General features: G+C 44.5%; 1 protein-coding gene across 11 annotated transcripts in view; it reads left to right on the top strand.

Annotated features, from left to right (window-relative positions):
• CIT (citron rho-interacting serine/threonine kinase) overlaps positions 1–24662 on the top strand; it is a 164019-nt gene that overhangs the window by 73480 nt on the left and 65877 nt on the right. For 9 of the 11 annotated variants that reach the window (XM_058691127.1, XM_058691126.1, XM_058691129.1 and 6 more), the window contains 9 exons: positions 4654–4759; positions 5670–5813; positions 7051–7170; positions 11772–11942; positions 12239–12289; positions 12810–12863; positions 15439–15579; positions 17374–17499; positions 20876–20971. In XM_058691127.1, the coding sequence (XP_058547110.1) occupies positions 4654–4759; positions 5670–5813; positions 7051–7170; positions 11772–11942; positions 12239–12289; positions 12810–12863; positions 15439–15579; positions 17374–17499; positions 20876–20971 (1009 nt within the window). Of the gene's footprint in view, positions 1–4653; positions 4760–4848; positions 5538–5669; positions 5814–7050; positions 7171–11771; positions 11943–12238; positions 12290–12809; positions 12864–15438; positions 15580–17373; positions 17500–20875; positions 20972–24662 lie in introns of those variants that run through there. The other 2 variants (XM_058691136.1, XM_058691132.1) reach the window with 2 other exon arrangements.

Genomic DNA, 24662 nt, shown 5'->3' on the forward strand with positions numbered 1-24662 from the left:
TGTTCCCACTCAAAGAGTGACCAAAAGGCACCAATACGAAATGGCCTGGCCAAAAATGCCACCTGGAGCCAGTTGTTGGGGACAGTCATACTATGAGTCTTAAAAACCTAGACCCTAAATCACAGGTCCATTCTTATTAATTAGCATCATGATTCTCAATCCTCTCTGTACATTAGAATCACAGGAGAGCTTGACAAAAGTGCTGCCCAGGCCCTACTCCCAGTTAGTCTCTGGCTTAATTGGTCTGGTTGGGCCCTGGACATCAGGGTTTTTTTTTGTTTTTGTTTTTGTTTTTTAAAGACTATTTTTTTAAGAGCAAGTTTAGGTTCACAACAATGTTAACAAGAGGTACAGAGATTTCCCATTTACCCCCTGCCCCCAAATATGCACAGTGTCCCTCATCATCAACATCCCACACCAAGAGGGGTGCTCTTTTTACAGTTGATGAATCTACACTGACATGTCACCATCACCCAAAGTCCATGGTTTACCTTAGGGTTCACTCTTAGTGGTGTGCATTTTGTGGGCTTGGACAAATGTGTAACGACATGTATCCACCATTATAGTGGTATCACATGGAGTATTTCTACTATCCTACGTCGGTACTTTATTTTTTAAATTTTTTATTTATTTATGTTTATTTCAGGGAGAGAGACAGAATGTGAGCGGGGGAGGGGCAGAGAGAGAGGGAGGCACAGACTCAGAAGCAGGCTCCAGGCTCTGAGCTGTCAGCACATAGCCCGACAGGGGGCTTGAACTTGTGAACTGCGAGATCATGACCTGAGCCAAAGTCGGACGCTTAACTGACTGATCCACCCAGGCATGCCGACATCGGTACTTTATAAAAGCTTTCCACATGATTCTAATGTGCAGACTGGTTGAAGACCAGGGAAGTTCCAGAAAGCTGTGTTGACCTTTCTGCCCTCCACCCCCAGCCTTGTCCTCCAATCACATTCCTGCTGTGGGATTATTGGTACAAGTTGGGTTCAGAATCAGCATTCTTACCGTAGCTTTTTTTAGGTGTGATTTTTATTTATTCTTAAAAAAAAAAAAAAAAAAAAAAAAGATTTTCTTTAGCACTTTGCTTCTGAAGAGCTCTTAATTGCTGTACTTAGAACTTCTAAACAGTGAACATTTGTCAAGCATCAAAACAGCTATCAAAATAGAAGGAGGGAGTTGGGCCTCAGGGACAAGGAGGGCGTCTCGCTGTCTCCTGTGAGTGCAGGTGGGTGGGGGGCGCACGTCCCCTGGATTCTTGGCCCCATTAATGAGTGACCTAGAAACACTTTTTTTGGAGCGGGGGGTGGTGAATAAGCAATCGGCTTTTGTCCCCACAGCAGCGCACTTTAAACATTGAACACAGCTGGATCCTGTCCTCCACGTGTCATCGAAGTTTTGGGGCCACTTCCCACCCCAAGATCCCACACCCCCTGTCTTGGTTCTTCTAAAAGGGGCTGGTTCTGTGCTCAGGTGCAGATAGTTGTGACCTCATCTGTCATCCCTGCCCCAGGTCAGTGTGTAACTGAGTGACATGTGAGTACCTCCTGAATACTAAAGGACCAAGGACCCCGTCTATGGACCATCCCTCCCTCAGGTGGTTTGGGTCTTCTCTAGCCTACCCACCAGAGTGATGTCAGGAATAAAGGAAGTAGCAAAGACAACCCAAGGCCACACCAAGCAACCCATTTCATCTCAGATTGAAAAGAAAAACTGTGTGTGTGTGTGTGTGTGTGTGTTTTGGCTAGATTTTAGGTGGAAAATAGGCTAGTGAGAGCTGCAGAACTTGATTAAAATTTTTAGCCAAAAGTAATATCTGAAAAAAGATTTATTTCTGGGGGTGTCTGGGTGGCTCCATTGGTTAAGTGTCCAACTCTTGGTTTCGGCTCAGGTCATGTTCAAGCCCCGTGTTGAGCACTGTGCTGACAGCATGGAGCCTACTTGGGATTCTCTCAATCTGTCTCTCCCCCTCCCCCTATTGCGCTCTCTCTCTCAAACTTAAAAAAAAATAAAATAAAACAAAAAAAAGATTTATTTCTGGGGCACCTGGGTGGCTTAGTCAGTCAAGCGTCCAACTTTGGCCCGGGTCATGATCTTGCGGTTTGTGAGTTTGAGACCTGCCTCGGGCTCTGTGCTGACAGCCCAGAGCCTGGAGCCTGCTTTGGATTCTGTGTCTCCCTCTCTATCTCCCCTCACCAGCTTGCGCGTGCGCTCTCTCTCTCTCTCTTTCTCTCTCTCTCTGTCTCTCTCTCAACAATAAATAAACATTAAAACAAAAAGGAAGATTTATTTTGGGATTTCAATCCCTCTTGCCCATTTTTGTGAATAATCAATATTTGTTTTAATGTGAATAATAGCACAGAGCACTTTCAGCCCCCTGAGTTTTACTATTTCAAGCAACTGTTTTAGACCTGCGAGGCATGTGCTATTTACACTATTGCATGGGTAGTGATGATAAAAATGGTAATGATAATAGTAATGGTTGACATTTACTGAACCCTTGTAATGTGCCAGACACTGTGCCATGAGATAAGCTCATTTAATCTCACACGAACTCTTTAAAGTAGGTTGAGAGTTATCCCCATTATACAGATGGGGAGACTGAGGCTCAGTGAGTGGCAGAGTCAGATTTTGAATAGAGCAGCATGACTCTGGGTGTCAATTCACTTTGCTGCCCTACAGTGCACATGTAGGGAGCTGTCCCTGGGGTCCAGTGAGCCAGCGCTGTCATGTCAGCCCTTGCCACTGGGCCAGGGTGAAAGGTCTGAGTTGCCGCAGGAAATGGACGTGATATTGATCGGGAAGTAGTTTGGGCATCAGAAAGCAGAACTTTCACCTGCTGGTAAGAAGTGAATGCTCACCAACCCACCGCTCCTGCGGGTCTGTTACCAAAGCGACAAAGATGGGTGTGTGGGGCAGCGGTGGGCTCTGCGCACGTCTGTCTGAGCACAAGAGCCTTTCTGTTCCCTGGGCCCTGCCCTTCACCGGTCCTGGTGTTCTTGTCCAGGGTGCTGACCACTGTGGGCAGCCGCCCTGGGTGATGGGTATCCTCTCCGCCCATGACTAACGGCTTCTAGGGATGTGGCAGTGTGTGTGAGGTACATGTCCACATGTGGGTGAGTGCCTCCTTTTTGTGGAGAGGGCCTCCTTCTACCCCTCTCTCGGGAGGTCATGCTGCCCTGCTTTGTGATCTCACCCTGGGAATTCTGTCGGATGCATCAGTCAACCTCCACACTCACTCCAGCTCTCTGTGAAGACCAACAGGAGCCATTTATTAATTGGCAGCCTCCCCATGTATAGAATGGGGATAATAAATCGTATCTGCCTCATAGAACTATAGAGAAGAAAGAGTCAAGACATATCTAGCGTTAGACCCAGAGCCACGTGGGTAGTCCGTGCTCAGGAAGTGTTCCGGTTTCCTGTTGCTGCTGTAAGAAGTCGCCACAAATAAGTGGCATAAAATAGCACAAATTTATCACCTTACACTTCTGGAGACCAGGAATCCAAGATGGGTTTTGCTGGGCTGAGATCAGGGTGCAGACAAGGCTATACTCTTCAGAGCCTCTCGGAGAGAATCTGTTTCCTTGCCTTTCCTGGCTTCTAGAGGCCGCCCAGATTCTTTGTGGCTCGAGGCCCCTTCCTCCACCTTCAAAGCTAGCAGTGTAGCATCTTCAGTCTCTCTGACTGCGACCCTACTTCTGTTGTCACATCCCCTTCCTCCTCTGCTTTGGTTTTCAAAGGACCCTTGTGATAATGTTGCATCTGCCCAGTAAATCCAAGATAATCTCCTCCATCTCAGAATCCTTAACTTAATCCCATTGCAAAGTCCCTTTTTGCCACGTCTGGTAACAGATCCACAAGTTCCCGGGATCGGGACGTGGGCGTGGTGGGGGCGGGCCCACCGTAATATGCATTAGCTGCTTTTACAAAATGAAACAGAACCAAACTGGCTAGCTTGGGGATACAAGAGCCAGTAATTTGATCAGCACAGTTACTAATGACGTTTGTTAGGCACATGCTGTGTTAGCTCACTCTTGCCTCAGGGCCTTTGCATCCATTTTCCCCCTTCCTGGAGCTTGCTTCTTTCCAGAGAATTGGTGGCTGGCACCTCCTTACCCATCAGGCCCCAGATCAGATGTCACCACTCAGAGAGGCCCTCCCTGGTCACCTTTGCTTAGACCAGGCCCGCTGACCCCATTTCCTCTCTCGTACCATATCACCCGTCTCCTTCTTTGACATCATCTGTAACCTTTGTGTGTGTGTGTGTTTGTCTGTCTGCCCTCTGTGAATGTCAGCTCCAGGAGGGCAGGGGCCTTGTGCATCTTGTTCACAGCTGTTCCAGGACCTGGAACAGTTTGTGGAACAGAGCAGGTGCAGAGTGCCTATCTGTTCATAGATGGCAACCAAGGCTCAGAGAGGCTGAATCATTGCCCCAGGTCAGTGGCGACTGAGTTTACACCCAGGTCTGTCTGCCTCCAGAGTTTTTGCTTCTGTCCAGCTCTGTGCCTCGTGGCCTTGATGTCATCAGAAGCTTCTCAAGCCAGCTCTGTTGACGGCCACAGAACTCCGGCAGGTCTGTCCTCTCTGCCGCAGTTTCTGAAAGCGGCTTTTTCAGAACCATCTGCTGGCCACCTTAACGCTGGTTTTCGTATCTAGGTCTGTTGTGTCAAGTCTGGACTCCCCTGCCAAGACTAGCTCCATGGAAAAGAAACTTCTCATCAAAAGCAAAGAGCTGCAAGACTCCCAGGACAAGTGCCACAAGGTATTTATTTCCGCAGCCGGCCTCCCTCCTTGCTCCAGGATCCTCCCGTCAATCTATGCCAAGGGATCCGCCTGGGGCCGCTGCTGGCGCTGAGCCACCTGATCCATACCCAGCGGGCGAGGCGCTCCCTCCCTCGCTGAAGTCTCGCCTCCAGCAGCTCAGAGGGAGATGAATTCAGGCCTTGACGTTGCCGTAAATCCTTTAAATCTTAACCAGAGGAGGCCCTGGATTTAAAACGGCCCGTTCCTCAGCATGACCCAGCCAGATGTCTGCTTCTTCCGGCAGGTGGCGTGGGTCCTCACCTGTGGCCGAGATGCATCCCATCCGCTTTGAGTGATGCGAAGTCTCTCTTCTTAGTCCTTTAAAACTCCTGCTTATGTAACTGCGGCCACTGTGTTGACTATGCTCAACGTCTCTTAACGCTCACTGTTCCTGCCTAGGGGCAGCTCTCTGGAAGCTCATAAAACCCACTGCTTGCCTGGGACTCCTAAGAGTGCAGACGAATACATATCTCCTTGCCCTGTCCTGGATTTGTCCTCTAGATCTTTGCAAGGAGATGGGGGGGATCAAGATGGATTTGGGATAAAATTAAAGTGACGTGTGCAGAAAGCCAAACTAAACCCAAAAAGCATACAGGTGAAAAATGATGATTGTGGCTTCCCTGCTCACTGGGCTAGAGAAGTGACCAAGTGTGAACCGAGTCTTGGATGAGAGGAGTGACTTAGCATTGGTGACTGTCCTTACGAAGAACTGTGCACTCCCGGGCGAAGAAGCGATGGTATCTCCTTCCCAACCTTTGGCGAATTAACGCCAGCCCAGACCACCAGGTGGTTTCGGCGGCTGCTTGAGATTTGATTGCTCCTGACGAACCTCCACGGGCCCTTTTAACCTGTCGATGTGTCTGTTTCAGATGGAGCAGGAAATGACCCGGTTACATCGGAGAGTGTCAGAGGTGGAGGCTGTGCTTAGTCAGAAGGAGGTGGAGCTGAAGGCCTCTGAGACTCAGAGATCCCTCCTGGAGCAGGACCTTGCTACCTACATCACAGAATGCAGTGTGAGCCTTCCCCAAAGTCCCCTTCCCTCGGAGGTGGCACTTCCTGTCGTGTGTGTCTCATCCTGTTTCATGACGGCTTCATGAGGCACATCACAGCCAATGGCAGACAGTAGAGAGAGAGGGAGTATTCAAAGGCAAGGTGTGTGATTGGCAGTGAGCCAGGCGGGAGGTCCCCGAACAGCGAGACTGGGCTCCAGGAGTCCAGGTAGGCTGTGGAGCCTGGATACTGTCATAGTTGTCACCGCAGTGAGCTACAGAGGGTCCTAACACCTCCCATCCCAACCTCTCTGGTCTATATCCTGTCCAACACGATCAGCCTCAGGAACCCAACTCTTAAATAAACAAATCCGCCCAAGATCAGTTTTCCATCGCCTAGAACCAGTGTAGCAACAAGAAGACTCAGCCTGTAAAAACCCAGACCCTCTGTCATTATTTACCATGTGACTTTTTTTTTTTTTTTCTCCTTTCCTTCACAAGAGTAGACTGTCTTCTCCATTGTCTCGTTAAATTTTTCATTCAGGTGTTTTTTTTAATGTGGCCAATTAAACAGTCTTAAGAAGTTGAATCCCACATTTTTCAAGTTTTTTTCACAAGGGAGAAGGAAATCTATAGAACGTGGCTGATTAAGAATAACTGCTATGTTTCCATTCCAGATTTGGCTGCCTTTCAGTGGTGGGTGAAGTTGTATTTCAGATATGTATTTCAGTGCCACTGAAGCATTGAGGGAACCTTATGGATGAAAGGTGTCCAGGAGACGTAAGCCAGGAGGTGGAAATAGACTTCTTGGAGTCTTAAATGACAACTAGGGAAGAAGGAAGTCCTTGCTGCTTTGAAAGAGGGACCTATACCGGAGAGCCCTCTAATAACTGATATTCCAGAAAAGACTCTGTAGCTGTCCCCATGGTGGTTTAACAAAAGGCTAAGGGACCTCATTGGTTTTTAGTCCTGAACGTACAAGTAAGTATCTGGTAGGACAGGTAGATGGCTGTAGGAGGCAGGTTGTGATGAAGTTTCAGGCTGGACCCACGAGGTCACAAGGTTGAGATGATGATTCTTGAACCAAGGGGTTTTTACAGGATGAAAACCGGAGCCAGCAGCCAACTGGAAGTTGTCAACTTTGCTCCGTCACCCGAAACCGTCTTGGTGTCCGCGAAGCAGCTTGCAGCTCCCTTAATGAATCTTTTCAAACAGAGCAGGCACCACAGGGCATCCCTATTAAAATTTTTGCTTTCCTTAGAGCTTAAAGCGAAGTTTGGAGCAAGCACGGATGGAGGTGTCCCAGGAGGATGACAAAGCGCTTCAGCTTCTCCATGACATCAGAGAGCAGAGCCGGAAGCTCCAGGAAATCAAAGAGCAGGTATGACCTGATGCTGGGGAGCAGGGCTGCACCTCGGACCTCTGATTCCAAGAGCGGCGTGTTTGGGCGGGTGGCGGGTGGGGGGAGGGTGGAGAGAGGGAAGCGGGGGTTGGGAGGAGGAGAGAGAGCTATGTAGGTCATTTGAAAACTAGATTCTCCATGGTTTATGTAAATGGTGGAGCGCGTGTTCTAGCTCCTTTTGAGGTCTGCACCCCGTCCTGGCTACTCATTTCACTTAAAGGTGTAGGTTTAGAACAAAGGTGGCCAAACTGCGGCCTATGGGGCGAATCTGGCTCACCACCTGTTTTCCATGGCCACACGCTCAGATTGATTTTTGCATTTTTAACTGGTTAGGGGGGGAAAAAGAAAAGAAAAGAAGAATATTTCAAGACATGTGAAAATTATATGGAAAATTATGTGGGTGCTTGGTTCAGCATCCATAAACAAAGTTTTATTGGAACACAGGCGTGCCCATTCATTTATGTGGTGTCCATGGCTGCTTATCACACTACAATGGCAGGGGTGGGTAGTGGTGACAAAGACCATATGGCCTACAAAGCAGAGATGGCTGACTGTCTGGCTTTTTAGAGAAAAAGTTTGCCCATCTCTGCTTTAGACCACCAAAAAAATGAAATACTTTTACATAGCTTCTCAGATGCACTTTAAATTTTTGGGAAAAGACAGGATAAGTCGTAGCGTCTATAAAGATATAGAAGAAGAGTTTGAGCAGCGAAAGCCGAGTCAGAATTAACGCGGGGAATCTGAGTGCAGAAGCCATCCCCTGAGTGTTCAGAAAAGAGAGTCAAGATGTTTAAAAAGCTTACTCTCTCTCTCTCTCTCTTTTCCTTTCTAAAAGGGTTTTCTTTTTAGATGGTTCATTTTTACTTCGCCTCATTGTTTCCTTTTTAGCATGGATTTTTCTGTCCTTTGAAGAAACTGTAAATAGAAACTTTAATGAAGAGATGGCACTGAGCAATTGGAGAGCTGAATTATCAGCTGCCAGGCAACTCTCATTCATTTCAGGAAACCTAATGGAAGCAGTGATGGCAATGACCATTTTCGTCTCTGGGTGGCACAAACTTGCTAATACAGGAGACTCCTGCAAATCATTCGATCCATTAACTCTTCTTTAAAGATGGAATGATTGTCTTGGGGACTTTGTTGGCATGATCTCTTTATCACCTTAATATTTTAAAGTGGTTAGTTAATATCCTCCTGCTTGATAAAGATGTTATAAATAACCTGCAAAGGAAATGTTGCAATCTGTTCTGAACACCAATACTAATCTTAGAGATTTTGAAGGTTACAGAGAGTTTGAAAAATCTGCTCTGACAGTTGACTCATTGCCCCTTTTATCAACACAGTTTTTCATCCTAAAAGTTTCAAGAGATAGGATTCTTTTTCTCCCATTAGTTCAATGTGTTTTGGAGATTTGCTTTTTGGTGACATCCTGGGGAAATGAAAGCTGCATTTGGCCAGCAGAGGGAGCAGCTGGTGTCCGTGAATTCCATAGAAACTGAATTATCAGGACATTTTGAAAAGGTACATGCTGGTGGTTGAGTTCAAAGAACTGTCTTTGATGATTCATACCACAGTTGGCATACATGTGGAGGTTTAGATTTAATGATTGCTAAAAGTTCCGCGGGGCGGGGCGGGGGCGGGGGGACAGAAAACTTCTCAGTTTCAGATTTTATTTCTCATCGGAAGATGGATCTATTAAAGTGAGTTTTGGGAGACCGGGATGTCTGCAGTCCAGGAGCAAGCATTTCCTGCTCTTCAGCAGACCCATAGTAGTTGGTTTGCAGCATGTCCATTCCTCCCAGATTTGGCATTTATTCCCCACTGTTTCTCTCAAAAGCTAATTTCCATACAGCTATTTATTATTTTATTTTCTAAACATTTTGCTTCTGCTTAGCTACCCCCTGTAGAGTGTTTGCATTTGGTGTAAAACAAAAACACCTAAGAGCCTTACATGACAGTTGGATTCAGGCACCATTACTAGAGATGACTGATGCCCTTTGCCCTTCCTCAGGAAGGGAAGTGGAAGTCTGGGTCACACAGAAGACACTGGTGTTTTGGGATTTCTGACTGAATAGGACTATGTCTGATACTATCTTCCTATGATATCTGAGGCTCCATTCAGAAGACTTACTTTGTGTGGACCTTGAACGTTGTCCATGGTTCCCCATCTTGACCCCACTCAACGCTGGCCTACAATCCATCCCATGCTGAGATACAGCTGTTCTCTCTCCTTGGAAACAGATCTGATTCTTTTCTCTCAGACTTTTTCCTGAAGCAGGGATTTGGTTAGCTGTTGGATTTATAGGATTTCCTTGATATAGGCGGCATAATAACAGCAGCTCAACAGATGAGGTGGAATAAGCTGTGTACCCCAAGAGCTCAGAATACTGATAGAGATGTTGTCTGATTCTTGCCTTCCTCCCCCTGGGTGCTGACAGCTCAGGAAAGAGAAACGTTGAGGGGACGGAACAACTCTCTGTCCTTGCTCTTGACAAAGCACGAAAATTACATTCCCTTCTCACTGACAAGTTCCAGACAGAAAAAGGAGCTTGAGGATAAAAGATGCCCAAGATTTTCTCTCAGAACTTTGCTTCCACTACAGCTTGGTGTTTGTGCCTGTGAGCAGGGCCACAGTAGTTTTAGGGACCCATAAAATGTTTACCTTTTTTTTTTTTTAATCAGAAGATAAAAGTTGAGCTTTTAGGTCAAAGGAACTTTTTCATAGATAATATTAATGTTTTTGTCTTTATATGAATGCTGTTGTAAAATACAGATTTTTTTTTAAAAAAAAGTTTTATTTTTGAGAGAGTGGTGCACGTTAGAGGGGCAGGCAGAGGGGGACAGAGGATTTGAAGTGGGCTCCACACTGACAGACTGATAACAGCGAGCCAGAAGTGGGGCTCGAATTCACGAACCGTGAGATCACGACCTGAGCCGAAGTCAGACGCTTAACCGACTGAGCCACCCAGATGCCTCTAAAATATAGTTTTTAATACATTTTTTTTTTAATGGAGGAAGGGGTGCAGGAAGGCACGGTGCCCAGAGCCTTTCAAAAGTCATAGCGCATTTCTGACCAAGGGGTCTAGAAAGTAACAGATGTAAATAAAGGATATATCATTTCACATAATTCGGTTCATGTTCCACTCTGTCAGTTCAGATAATTGTGAGCAGCTTATGAAGACCTTTGGTTATATAACCCGTGTCACCCACTTAGTATGCATCACCCAGAAAACCTGGTGCCCCGTGACTTCTGGGCTTGACCTTCAACAATAGTATGCTTATGGGTGGGAGGGAGTGAAATGAGACCATGCTCCACTCTGGACTCATTTTTTTTCCCTTTCCAGTTATACAGAGAGGTGTGCTTGCACGGGAACTATCCAATTTTCACAAGAATATCACCTCGGCTTTAATGTGCATCTGGGGGTATTGCTTGGTACAATGGGATGAAAGGTTTGCTTTCTACCCTGCTACTGAAAAAACCAATTATTATTTTTACTGGTTAACATGTCCTTGTTCAAGTGATACCGCTTCAATTATTTCTTGGGAGAACAGATCTTAGAGATGTATATTGTGGGTATCAAAGATAGTCTTGATTCAATTCCTTGTTCTTTTCATTTTGTATCCCTACCCCTGCCTCAAGGCACCTTTGACTGGCTCCATTCTCATTCAAATCATAATATGCATAAGCTTTGGTTTTGCTAACAGAGAATATTTTCATACTTCGCCCCAAAGTTTTCAAAACCACTGCCCGTTTCTCCTGGTAAATCCAATTTTTGAAAAACCAATTCAAATGTTCTGTTTTGATTTTAGAAATTAATTTTGGAAAAGGTCAGGCTGTTTGGATCACTTTAGAGGTTTGCTCAAGGGAAAAAGATAATTCTTTCTCCGGAGTTGTCCTCACAAGTTATTTTGACCAGAGCCAGTGCTTTCTGACTCTTCCAGATTTCTGGGTGACTTGCATTTCAAGAGCAACGTTAAGTTCATCATTCAGTTTTGGGCCGAGAGAAATTAATGGTGAGAAACCGACATGATGAGTTTCACCTTCCAAGAGTCTTTCCACGGAGATTTCCAATTATCCCCTTGTGCAGCCTGAAAGGTTACTTTTAAAACTAGTACCATATCTAATTGTGTTAGGAGCACATGACTTCTAAAGGACAAATCTATATAAATGATTACCCTTGGAGGAAAGCTACATGTAAGCAGTTTATCCTGGTGGTTTAAAGAACATCCCTTTCAGCTCTCCTGTGTTGCAGATGCCTTAAGGTTCTGTGCTACTTGTGCAGTATTATTTGCTCAGAGGATCTTATTAGGTACAGGCACATGTGTTCCAAAGGGTGTTACTAATGATACATGATCTACGTTAAAATAGTTGAGGGATTGAACGTTCTTTGCTTCCTCCTCACCCTCCCCACACCTCTCCCTTCTGCCTGTCGCTGTCCACCTTTTCCCCAGGTCTCGTCTCTGCCAGTCAGCCTTCAATGTGCATCTTCCCTCCGTGGTCCGTGGTCTTGTGTCTTCACTGCCTGTCTTTTCTTTTAGGAGTTCTAAAGTTCGTCCTTCTTCCCTTGCCTGCTCTTTAGGAGTACCAGGCTCAAGTGGAAGAAATGAGGTTAATGATGAATCAGCTGGAAGAGGACCTCGTTTCAGCGAGGAGACGGAGTGATCTCTATGAATCGGAGTTGAGAGAGTCTCGGCTCGCTGCTGAAGAGTTCAAGCGGAAAGCCACAGAATGTCAGCATAAACTGATGAAGGTAGCCAGCCACCTGCCAGAAGGCTGTTTTGGGGGGTAGACTCCTGGATGGTCTTTGCAAGAATAAAGGGAATACTAGCTTAATCAGTGTACGTTTGGGGAATAAGGGAATACTCTGCAAAGCTCCTGGTCCTTATTTATAGAAGATAACTTATTTATCATCATCATCATTATTTGGCCACAGAAAACGGCCAAATAATTTCTATTTCTTGGTAGAAAGTACAGCAGGCGGTGTTGTCTTTATACGACTTTAAGGCTCTTGAGATTTCCCAATATGTTTTATCTCTTAAATTACAGGCTAAGGATCAAGGGAAGCCTGAAGTGGGAGAATATTCCAAACTAGAGAAGGTATTTTCCATTATTGGTGTTGCTATTTTTGGTAGATAATCTTTTAAATGCTATTCTCCATGGCCAGTCATTGGTTAAGAATGCTTTTGCAATGGACCGAGAACTCTCTTCTAGGTTTATTTTGATGGCCAATCTGTGCGCAAGCATGTTTAACTTAGGTATGGTTCCAGGAGGGGTACAAGACACCTCATTTTTTATCATGCCCGATCAGAGTAACATACAAACCGAGACTCGTAGGAAAACACACGTGAAAATTTCTATAGTCTTAAGGCACCGGCAACTTCAATTCTCTTGCCGTACGTATGTTGCTGGTTCTAGGGAGATTGTCAGCATGGAGGTTTGCATTGGGACATTCAAAGGCTTCTCTGATAGGCCACTGGTCTTCCTCTCCATTAGTAGGCACTGGAAAACAGAACAAAAAGACCCCAGAGAAACCTTCAGAAAATAGAACTGCGCTAAATGTAGCAAGACGTTAATGCCAATTTACCTTTTGCTTTATTTCCCGGGATTTTAATTATAGATCAATGCTGAGCAACAGCTCAAAATTCAGGAGCTCCAAGACAAGCTGGAAAAGGTAAGCCTGAGGTGATTTTTTGGGGGAACTTACCCCTCATTTCCAAATACTTTTTGTTGCCTTGTCCCGGAGCCTGAAAGATGACAGAGACCGAATTAGTCAGCCAGCACCGAGGAAAATGAAGGGGGAGTGAGCTATTACCTGAAAATATCAGAGCTCTGAATATAGTTTTTTTTTCCTTTTGAGACATGTCAGCAGTGTTTATTTTTAAAAACCAAGCTGTGCGAGACACTCAAGTAAAAGTTCTAATTATACTACGACAGAACCCAAGAGGCCAAGAGGCCAGCTTCTTTCCCTTCAGGGGGCCGGGCTCCCCGTTCTGCACATTTGTAAGAGAGGCAGGTGTTGTTCATGACCCAAACTGCTTTCGGTGAGAAACTGTGGGCAGCATTCCTGCCCACTGGAGGGCTGGGGGGAACTGGGGAGTCAGCTCGGGGTGGGGGAGGGGGTGCGTTTGGCTTACACCATCCTGTGCATTGGTGGCTAATGACCCTCCTCTCAGCCAAACACTGGAAATGCCAACGAAAAGACCGGAATGAATGTGATTCTGAGACATGCCTGTTGCATCAGGAATGTGAATGTGTTTCCTGGCCTGGTTTAATAGAGCCTCTTCTTACTTTTTTCTTTTAAGTTGTGGTTAAAAAGCACGTAACACTAAATTCACTGTCTCTGAAGTGCTGTCATTTTAAGTATAGAGTTTGGTAGTGTCGTGGATATTCACATTGTTGTGCAGTGAATCCCTGGAACTTTTTCCATCTTGCCAAACTGACTCTTTACCTGCTAATTCTCCTTCCTTCCTCTCCCTAGCCTTTGGTAAACCACCGTTCTCCCTCTGTTTCTGTGATGTGGACTACCTCAGATACTTCATATGAGTAGTGTCATACAATATTTGTTCTTTTGTTAACTGGCTTATTTTGCTTAACGTGATGTCCTTGAGGTCCATCCACATTGTAGTGTGACAGGATTTCCTTCTTTTTTTTTTTTTTTTTAAATGTTTATTTATTCATTTTGAGAGAGAGAGTAGGGTACAGGCAGAGAGAGAGAGAGAGAGAGAGAGAGAGAGAGAGAGAATCTCAAGCAGGTTCCGCACTGCCAGCGCAGAGCCTGACATGGGGCTCGATCTCAGGAAGCGTGAGATCGTGACCTGAGCCGAGATCAAGAGTGGGACGCTTCTCCGACTGAGCCACCCAGGCGCCCCAGGATTTCCTTCTTTTGAAAGGCTATGTGTGGTGCCTGGGTGGCTCAGCTGGTTGGGCATCCAACTTCGGCTCTGGTCATGATCTCACGGTCAATGGGTCGGGCTCTGTGCCGACAGCTCGGAGCCCGGAGCCCGCTTCGGATTCTGTGTCTCCCTCTCTCTCTGCCCCTTACCAGCTTGCACTCTGTCTCTCTCTCAAAATAAATAAACAAACTTAGAAATCAGTAAAGACCGTGTGATATTCCACTGTGTGGATAGACCACATTTTCTTTATCCCTTCATCCGCCCCTTCTTACCTCCCCCTGAGCTCAGTGATGCAAGCCTCTACCATCTTCTTTCAGCTAGAAGTTTGTATGAGGGTTCATGCTTCTGTCTAGAACTGTGTTCTACACCGCAAGTGTGATGCCAATGTAGTTTTACATTTTCTAGGAGCCACATTAAAAAGGCAAAAAGAAACAGATGAAGTTATTTGATACAGTTTTTTAATCTGATAGGTCCAAAATATCATTGCTGCATGTGTCAATACTAAAATATTTACACCGTTTCAGCTTCTAAATGAATCGAGACATAAGTAAAACTGAAGATCAATTTTCCAGTCACACCAACCACTTTGTAAGTGCTCAGGGGCCATGTCTAGCTAGTGACTCCCATATTGGATGGTGCTAGCGTTCAAGTTTTCTTTGCAGTTTTTGCTTTTTAGAAATCCTATTTCAAAGCAGGTGAGTGTGAGACTATTGGTTTCTCATGCTCAGATCTTTGCTCTGATGCTATAAGAGCTACAGTATAGTTAAGACCCAAATGAAAATTAACTTCCAAAGGTTTAGCTGTTTTTTTTTTTCAAGCACAGATTTATGAATTACCAGTGCATCTGTGGCTGTTGTGTCCTTTGACAGGTATTTATTTGAAAAAAAAGTTTAAAGTATAGTTTTCATTTTGTTTTCTTATAAAAGTAGTAAAAAAAAAAAATCCCTAATTAGCAAAGGAGATAATTAAGTAAGGTGAAAATTAATGCTGTGAGGCATTAACACCTGGGCAGATAAGTCCACTAGACCCTTTTTGTTTACATTTACTGCGTTGCACTGAAGCTAAGGTACTAATGATCATCAGATACACTTTTATCTGCGCACCCCAAGAAGGAAAAATTGCTGTCCATTTTAACTGTAAGATGCATTCCAAATTCAGTGATGTTCAAAATATATATAAGTGCGCTTGGGCATAGACAAAAATACAGAATCAAGTGAATGTGTACAGGTTTTGAAAATGGATATGATACATATATACTTCGTATTACCTGACTTTTCCTGTTGAGGAGATTGTCACCATCTTTTCGTGTGAGTAAATCTGGCCATCTGTCTCCTGTCCCTCCTCTCCGGGCAGGCTGTAAAAGCCAGCACAGAGGCCACTGAGCTGCTGCAGAATATCCGCCAGGCAAAGGAGCGAGCCGAGCGTGAGCTGGAGAAGCTGCAGAACCGTGAGGACTCCTCTGAAGGCATAAAAAAGAAGCTGGTGGAGGCCGAGGTGAGCAGGGGACCTCAGCCCACGGTGGACTGAGCCTGGGTCCCGGTGTGGCCGCCTGTGAGCTGCTGACCAGCTTTGGGCCGTGCGGAGGGAAAGACACTGCAGAACCACCTCTCGCTTATGTCTGACCAAACCACTTTCCCTTCTGCAAATCCTTTGAAGCCTGAGAGGAGTGGCAATGTTTTCCCCGAAAGGGAAAAAGAGATGGGTCACAGCAGCTTCAGGTAGAAAGATGTTCTGCTAAAAGCTTTGCCTTTCTGTTTTCCTCGGACCTCACTGTGCTGTGAGGATTTATGTTCAGTAGATGAAGTGTAATTCCATCCTGAGTTTTCTTCCCTCTGCACCCCTGTTTTTCCTTGCCTCTTCCCCATGGTGTTAATAACATTATTTTTCAAGGCTTCACCTGTTACCCGTGTGTCGATGGCCCCCAGGCCTAGATTTTGGGCCTCTTCTCTCCCTCGAATTCTTTGTTGTTGTTGTTGTTGTTGTTATCTTTGAAATAATTATACAGGGAACACATGAGTATCATCTTGTTGTAAAAAATTTGAACAGTACTGAAGAATATAGAATAAAAAGTAACACTTGCCCTTCACTCCGCCTCCCCACCGCCGCCGCCTTGGTGATGGTTCCACAGAACAGATCGGAGTTGATTTAACCATCCCCCCGCCCTGTTGCTGGGCCCTCTGCTCTCCCTGCCTCGGTGCCGGCTGGTGCATCAACTCTAGAATGAACTCAGTATCTTCCCCCACGAGTGGGGCTCCCTTCTTAATCTCCTCATGCCAGCCAGGGCCACTGTCATTTATCTGGTCACCCCCTGGCTTGAAACTTTGACATCGTTGACTTCTCCTTGCTCCCCTGCCATTCAGTGAGCCACTCAGTCCTATAAATCCAGCCACGCTGTCTCCCCCCGCACCTCCCCTTCACCCCTGCTTGCCGTTTCTGTGGGCCTCCTCATGGTCCAGGCCTTCTTTCCCTTAGATGAGCACACTAAGTAATTTCTTGGCCCTCCGTTCCCCGTCTTCCCTTCCCCCCAGCTGGCTCATATGATATAAGACTCATGGGCCTCAACACAAGGCTCATCAGCACCCCCTGCCCCATCCCAAAGCTTTTAGAGCTTCTCTATGCCCTGCGTGCACCCCTCAGCTTGGTACATGAGACTCTGAACCATTTGACTCACAAGTGCCCCCTTTCAGTTTTTCTGCTACTCTGTCCCCTAAAGCATCTTATGCTGAGCCATGGGAGGCTTCGCCTCGGCCTAAACTGGCTGCCTACCCCTCCGTATTTCTGCTAATGCATCTGCCTTCATCCGAAGGGCCTTCCACCCTCACCTCCCACCCTCCGCCCTCCAAAGCTCACATCTCTGTGACTTCTCCCTTCAGCTTTCGGTGAAAAGGCCTCTCTCCTGCCTGCAGCCTCCCACAGCACTCCGTACCTATTTTCTGTATGGCCCTTCCCCGTCTTAACCTATATTATGTTTCTTTGTGTTTGTCTTATCTTTTCCAAGGGCAGGAATTATGTCGGCTTCGCCTCCGTACTTTCCGTGATGCCTAGTGTGATACTTTGCAGATAGTAGGTGCTTGGTAAATATTTGAATGAATGAATGCACTCTTGTAACCCACACAACCGAGTACTTGGATTCTAGAAATCTTATTTTTTCTCACTGTTGCTTCGGATGCCCGAGACTTCTCTTCCTGCCTTGCGCGTATGCTTCTCGAGGCCGCTCTCCCTCGGTGCAGGCGCTATGCCCATAGCGGTTACTCCATTAAAACTCTCTGATTGATTCATGATCTACAGGAACGCCGCCATTCTCTGGAGAACAAGGTAAAGAGGCTAGAGACCATGGAGCGTAGAGAAAACAGACTGAAGGATGACATCCAGACAAAATCCCAACAGATCCAGCAGATGGCTGATAAAATTCTGGTGAGCAGGAACAAAAGCTGAAAAGTTAAAAGACCAACAGGTTAGAGGTTGCCGAGGGAAGGGGGTGAAAAGAAGAACGGCCTGCCGTCAACAGGGGAGGTATCTCCGAGTAGGCGAATGGAGAGAAGTGGTTTCAGTGTCTGCCACATTCCTAGGATAGCACGAATAACGAAATGTCGGACGTTTCAGCACCGGTAACAGATCCGTAATTATTACTTTTCTGCTCTGTTTGCTACTGCCTGACATTTTAAAAACACGAACGCGCATCCTCTGTCATTTCCGTTAAACGTTTTTACGGGAGCATTTACGTACCACCATCAGCAGAGTTTTGTATGGCTGTTAACTTTGCGAGGCCAACTTAAAAAAAAACAAAAACAAAAACAGCAGGGATTTAGACCTTTAAGACCAAAGCCCAGGTTTTTGCTTTTGGAGAAGAAAGAAATTAGTCACGCAGGGTTGTTTTTCTCAGAGTAGTATTTGTCATAGATCCGTGTTCACCCACTCACTCTCTCCGCCACATTCCGTTATTAGGATTGTTCCCCACCCCCCTCCTTAATTTCCTTAGATGTAGCAGGTCTTTTTTTAGGTTTGTAAATCATCATGATTCTGTTTTCGGCTCTGGTGACCAGATTAACTTCATCAAGGAAGCCTGGCTCTGGGAGTACTTGCAGATGTGTTGAAGTTTTGTCCCAGGCAGGTGAACTTTTTGAAAGGACTGTCCTTGGATCTCAGTCCCCAAGCCAGGAATGTGTGCCCCGTTTGGGAGTCTTAGTGATGACATGGAGTCTGTTCATGGTCCCTTCCCCCTGCCCCTAGGGGACCCTCTGGGGTGGGTGACTGTTCCTTTCTGCCATAAGGAGGCGAGGCGGTGAGCAGGGCCCTGCACCTCTCTCTGTCATCTCTGCATCACTTCTGGGAATTGAGTCACCTGCAGCCAAATGAACTCAAGAATGGCCAACTTACAGGCCTGCCCTTAATACCAAAACTACCCCCAAGCCCTTCAAAACTTTGCCTGTCTATGTTTGCATATATGCACGAAGATACGGATGCTCTTGAGCAAACAGGTGAAAGAGAGATTGGTTAAATTGTTTTGCTTTGACACACAGTCTTCGTATATACGTCTGCACACAGAGGCAAATGTGACCGTTAGTCTGCCCTTTCTGTTCTCTTGTTCCCTCATCAGAGTTTCTCTTGGCGATTGTCAAGTGTGTGAATTTTATCGTGAGTAAAATTAGATCCCACCAAGATCCCACCACTCTATCCCTTGCTTGGTGCAAACAAAGTGGTTAAGTCTCTTGTGGTTGCAAAGTGTTTCTCTGTTTAATGGCGATGTGTTCATTCATTCATTCAACAAATATTTAATGAGCTTCTACTATGTGCCAAGCACTGTTCTAGGAGCTGGAAATGTAGCAGCGAACAACAGTGTTTGCATAGCAGGACCGAAGAGTCTGATCTTATACATATAAGCAAAGTTAACATTTAAAAAAAATGACAACAACAACAAAAAATGCCAAACCACCAAGAAATCAGATTTAGGATATCTACTTTTCCAAAGATTCACTTGCAATTAAAATGTAGGAGCATGGACTTCTCTGGACTTTTGGATTCTGTGTTGTAAACTGCCATTCATACATAGATCAGAAACTGGGTGTTAGAAGTTCTCAGGTTCAGGTATCTGAGCATTTGACCTATTTTTAGATTCTGCTTTCCGTTCCTGTGCTGTCTTAGGAGGACTGAAACTAAAACTAAGAAAAGATGATTATCAAGTGATTCCTAACATAAAGAAAGAGCAAAACAGATTTCTTTGTTCAAGGGTATCTTGCCACCTGCCCGAGCACCTTTGTGGTTGTGCCTTCATTTATCGGAAAGTGCCTGTTGCTCAAGAACCATGTGCTGACAGGCTGTGAAATATCCAGGACACGGGCAAAGGAGGTCCTTAATACTGTTATATAATGATGGTGCTTGGAAACAGATCCCCAAATGTCAATTGCTTTAAAATATTTGCTATTCTCATAAGACTTTTCACAACAGGTAATTGGGGTTCTCATGACAGCAAAATCTTTTGCTTAAATGGAAGAAGTCATTGCAGGAGATCCTTTAGTGCACATAAAGCCCTTAAAGTATGTTTTTATTAATTAAAATCCTGTTTACATTCAACTTTTCAAGATCACATCTGTTGCATTGCAATAGATCTTGTGCACCTGCTCTTAAAATTGAACACTTTACTGGCCCCCGAAGCAAAGTCAGTGCTGTAGACTTTAGAATTTCAAAAGCTTAATCAGTAACATTTTATGTGCATGTGAATCTGAAAGTATTTTTTCCCCATTTTATGGGCACATCCTGTATAATTTCCTCATTCTTCAGAATGCTCATAATTACTTCCACTTCAAGGAAAAATTTCAAAACAATGTGAAGAGATGAAAACTTGGAGTGATAACTTTTGATATTAGTAATTAACTAATGGGTCCAGATTCACGAGAATTAATGTAGATGCAGATATCTGCAGTTTACAGAGTGTTTCAGTGGATTGAATGCCACCTTTTGTAAGAATCAGTTTATGATACATTAGCAAATGAATTGGTATAATTTTCAAATGAATTGCAATCTTGTTTAAAAGCAGAAATCTTAGAATGAAGGGAACATTGAATCCAAACTATTTATATTCCTCCAAATTCTCTTCCCATCTTTAATATATATGCATACATATTTACATCATTATTATCAGTGTATTTTATGTTCTACTGTTTCCATTAGCTCTGTATCCTATAAACGTGATATGATGTGAATGTCCCCAGACAGTCACATTCTCCACACGGCAGTTAAAAAAAAGAAAAAAAATCATTCCAACTTCCAAGTGTTTGAATTGTAACATTAGTTTTCTTCACAGCTAGGGCTCTTGAGCAGTCATGTTGATAATCAGGAAAATATAAAATATTTTTTATCATAAAAATGCAATTTGGAAGTTAAAAGAAATTAAAGATACTTTTCTCATTTAAGGGACAGTGAAAATGGCCTGAGGCTCAAGACAGTGGTCAGGGGCTTTGTGCTGCACTAAACTCTCAAATGTTGCCTTGTGACTGTCATTTCTCTGTGCACAGGTGAAGAGCTGCCTTTGTTTGTCTGACCTGTCACACTGACAGAGTTCTGATCCCAGCCCACCAGCTATGTGTGTATGTGTGTGATTACTTGGACCTGGAAAACCCAGGGCCAAGGATGGGTGGTGGTTTCCTTCCCAAGAGCCTTAGGGCTAGTAACGAAGGAACACGTGCCTGTTGCTTGTGGTACCGGTGCCAGAGTCATGTTTCCTGTGAATGTCTACACACATGAGCTATGTCTTCCCCTTTGCACACCTGACCGCCTGTTCTTTTGTGTCCAGGAACTGGAGGAGAAGCACCGCGAGGCCCAGGTCTCAGCCCAGCACCTAGAGGTGCACCTGAAACAGAAAGAACAGCACTACGAAGAAAAAATTAAAGTAAAGACACTTTCTGATCTCCCCCAGCATTCTTCCTATGGCACGACATAGCTTCCTGGGCACTTTGGGTCACTTCTTGCTAGACTAGAGGACTGTTTGGGGTGAATGCTGTCCTCAGGCCATGGTGGGTGGTTTTGGGGTGTTACCCACGTGGGGGTCTTGATATGCAATGTTCAAAAACAATTTTTAAAAAAAATTTGTTATTAGTCTCAGTTCTGCCTTTAACATATTTTCACCCCACTGTCATTTGGTCCATGGTAATTTAGATTTAGCCACAGACTCACCATTCTTTGCTTTTAATTTCCTTCCTGCATCTCAGACCTGATCCTTTTCCTTTTGTTTAAAGTATATCCCAGATGACTTTCTTGAGTGAAGACCTGCTGGGGACAAGTTCTCTGTTCTGTGTGTCTGAAAGAATCTTTGTATCATCCTCATTCTTTTTTTTTTTTCAACTTTTTTTTTTTTATTTACTTTTGGGACAGAGAGAGACAGAGCATGAACGGGTGAGGGGCAGAGAGGGAGGGAGACACAGAATCGGAAACAGGCTCCAGGCTCCGAGCCATCAGCCCAGAGCCTGACGCGGGGCTCGAACTCACAGACCGCGAGATCGTGACCTGGCTGAAGTCGGACGCTTAACCGACTGCGCCACCCAGGCGCCCCAAGTATCATCCTCATTCTTGAAAGGTGTTTTGACTGGGGACAGAATTCTGCGTTGGCAGTGATTTCTTAGAACATCCTTTGAAAATAACATCCCATCGACTTTTGGCTTCTATTATTGCTAATGAGAAGTCGGCTGTCAGTCTAACTGTTGCTTACTTTGAAAGTGTTGATCTTTTTTCTTTGGCTCGTTTTAAAATTTTGCTCTGTCTTTTGTTTTCTAAAGTTTTTAGTGTGATGCATCTAAATGCAGATTTATTATTTATCTTGCTTGAGATAAACAGGACTTTTAAATATATTGGTATCTTTTAAATTTAACAAAAATTTTTTTAATGTTTAGTTTTGAGAGAGAGACAGAGGCAGAGTGCAAGTGGCGGAGGGACAGAAAGAGACAGGGAGACACAGAATCTGAAGCAGGCTCCAGGCGTTGAGCTGTCAGCACAGAGCCGGACCCAGGGCTTGAACGCATGAACCGTGAGATCATGACCCGAGCCGGAGTTGGATGCTTAACTGACTGAGCCACCCAGGTGCCCCTATCTTTTATCAATTCTGGAAAATCACTGGTCACTATATCTCCCATATTGTCTCTTCTCCTTCCTTCTTCCTTTTTGAGAATTTGAGTAGGCATCACCTCTAACTTTTTTCATATTTTTCCATTTCTTTCTCTTTTGGTGCACATTGTGGGTAAGTTCTGGCTGATTTTCTAGTTTACTAATTCTTACCTGTCAAATCTGCTGTTAAACCTACCAGTGAGTTTTACATTTCAGTTACTGTATTTTTGGTTTCTAAACCTTTTATTTGGCTCTTTTGCAAGTTTACTAGATTATTTAAGACAATAATTTTCTATTCCCTACATTCATTTTAAAGCCTGTCTTCTGTTTCTTTAAACACATTAGCATAGTTTTTTATGTTCTTTATCTGATAATTCCAATATCTGTTCTGTCTGAAGGTCTGTTTCTGCTCCACTGTTTTTCTTCGTTGTTTCTCATGGTGCCTGTCTTCTTGTGTGCTTGGTCAGCTGCTCATTTTCCTTTGAAAATTATTAATGAGAATTCTTTGAGACTTTGAACGCAGATGTGTGCCCCCTTTGGGAGTGGTTCTGGGCTCAGATTTCTCTATCTTCTTACTCTTTGAAGCTATTAAAAATGAAGCTCGAGTTTATTTGGTTCAGCAAATGCCTCAAGTTAAAAACAGCTTGTGTCCTTCTTAACTCTCCAGGTTTCTGCTTTCACTTAGGATTTTAGTATCTAGTTTCTTACTCTCTTGCCAACTTTTGGGAAAATGTTTTCTGTATTTTATCTAGTATTTTAAATCATTTTCCATAGAAGAGCTGTTAAATTCAGTTATTATTTCAATTGTTGAAATTATTATTTCAATTCAATTATTATTAATTCACTGATCAGAAAAAAAGCGAACTTATCTGTTTCCTTTTAAAAGCACATCACATTTTCATTATGTGTTTGGACAAAGCCTTTAACTCAGTTTTTGTGTTCCTGAGAATCAGACCTTGGTCATTACATCTCAAATATTGCCTCTTCTGCTTCCAAATCAGACAATTAAAGGAGGCTTTTAATTTTTTGATGATCCTGTTATTGATTCGGTTGGTCTTTTCTGCTCCCTTTTTGGAGAACCAAACACGTACATGCCCACGCAGTATCAGCATCGTCACCACCCTGGTCATCCCCCTGTCCCCCCCTTTTTTTTTGTTTTTTGTTTTTTTTTTTGTTTTTTTTTACCCCTGGTGTTACTTTTGCTTGTTTTTAATTAAAAAAAAAATACAGAGGGGTGCCTGGGTAGCTTAGTCGGTTAAGCATCCGACTTCGGCTCAGGTCATGAACTCGTGGTCTGTGAGTTTGAGCCTTGCGTCAGGCTCTGTGCTGACAGTCGGAGCTTGGAGCCTGCTTCGGATTCTGTGTCTCCCCCTCTATCTGCCCCTCCTCTGCTCATGCTCTGTCTCCCTCTCGAAAATAAACAAACATTAAAAAAAATTTTTTTTAATACAGAAAATTAACCCAGAAGTGACCTCAATGTGTTGTAGTATGACCCCCTACTCAGTGTATTTTAAACTTTATATACCAGTCCTTTTGGTTTGCGTTCTTACAGGCTTCCCAACTTTTACCTTTGGAATAAACCAACTTCCAGAAAATTGTGAGAATGTAGTCCACTAGCACCTGTGCACGATGAAAAGAACCATTCTTAAAATTCATTCTGGGGCCGCCTGGGTGGCTCAGTCGGTTAAGTGTCTGACTCCTGATATTGGCTCAGGTCATGATCTCACGGTTTGTGGGTTTGAGCCCTACATCGGGCTCTGTGCTAAATGTGGAGTCTGCTTGAGATTCTCTCTCTCTCTCTCTCTCTCTCTCTCTCTCTCTCTCTCTCTTTCTCTCAACTCTCTCTGTCCCACCCCTGCCTGCACATGCACACGTTCTCTCCCTCTCAAATAAATACATGTAAAAAAAATTAATTCTGTAATTTGGGTGAGTATATTGACCTTCCTGTCCAAAAGCCATGTTCTGTCTTAAATTGCTATAAATGTCTACAGTGGTTCTCCTATTTCAAGTTCCTTGCTTCCCCTCCCATGCATCTTTCCTCTTGTTCCTTCTGCCAGTTTAACCCTATCAGAGCCGAGGTGCGTGACTTCTTGATCGAGGCCTGTTCCTCTATACCTCTCATTGGTATCCATCACGGTGCAGAGCTGAGGTTTTATTCTGAGCAGAGTCATCCTGCAAATGTGCTTCGTTGCTTTAGCACCTGATAAGCAGGAGCATACCTGGTCCAGATACTGTGTGGTCTCCACAGCCTTCTAGATGGGAAGAACTTTGTTTGATGGATCCTGGGGAATGTTATGGAAAGACTTGTTTTCTTCTGTCTTCCCTACTGGGAATCTTTATGAAACCATTTCTTTTTAGCCTGCTCTGCTTTGTGCTTCCTGTTTCCAGCCTCTCTAGGGCCATTTTAGTCATAATTCTGATCATACCCTAGATTCTGTCCTTTTCTTGTTCGTAATTTTAGAATCACACCCCGCCATCCTAGA

The sequence above is a fragment of the Neofelis nebulosa genome, chromosome 11 (assembly GCF_028018385.1).
Source record: "Neofelis nebulosa isolate mNeoNeb1 chromosome 11, mNeoNeb1.pri, whole genome shotgun sequence".
Classification (NCBI taxonomy): Eukaryota; Metazoa; Chordata; class Mammalia; order Carnivora; family Felidae; genus Neofelis; species Neofelis nebulosa.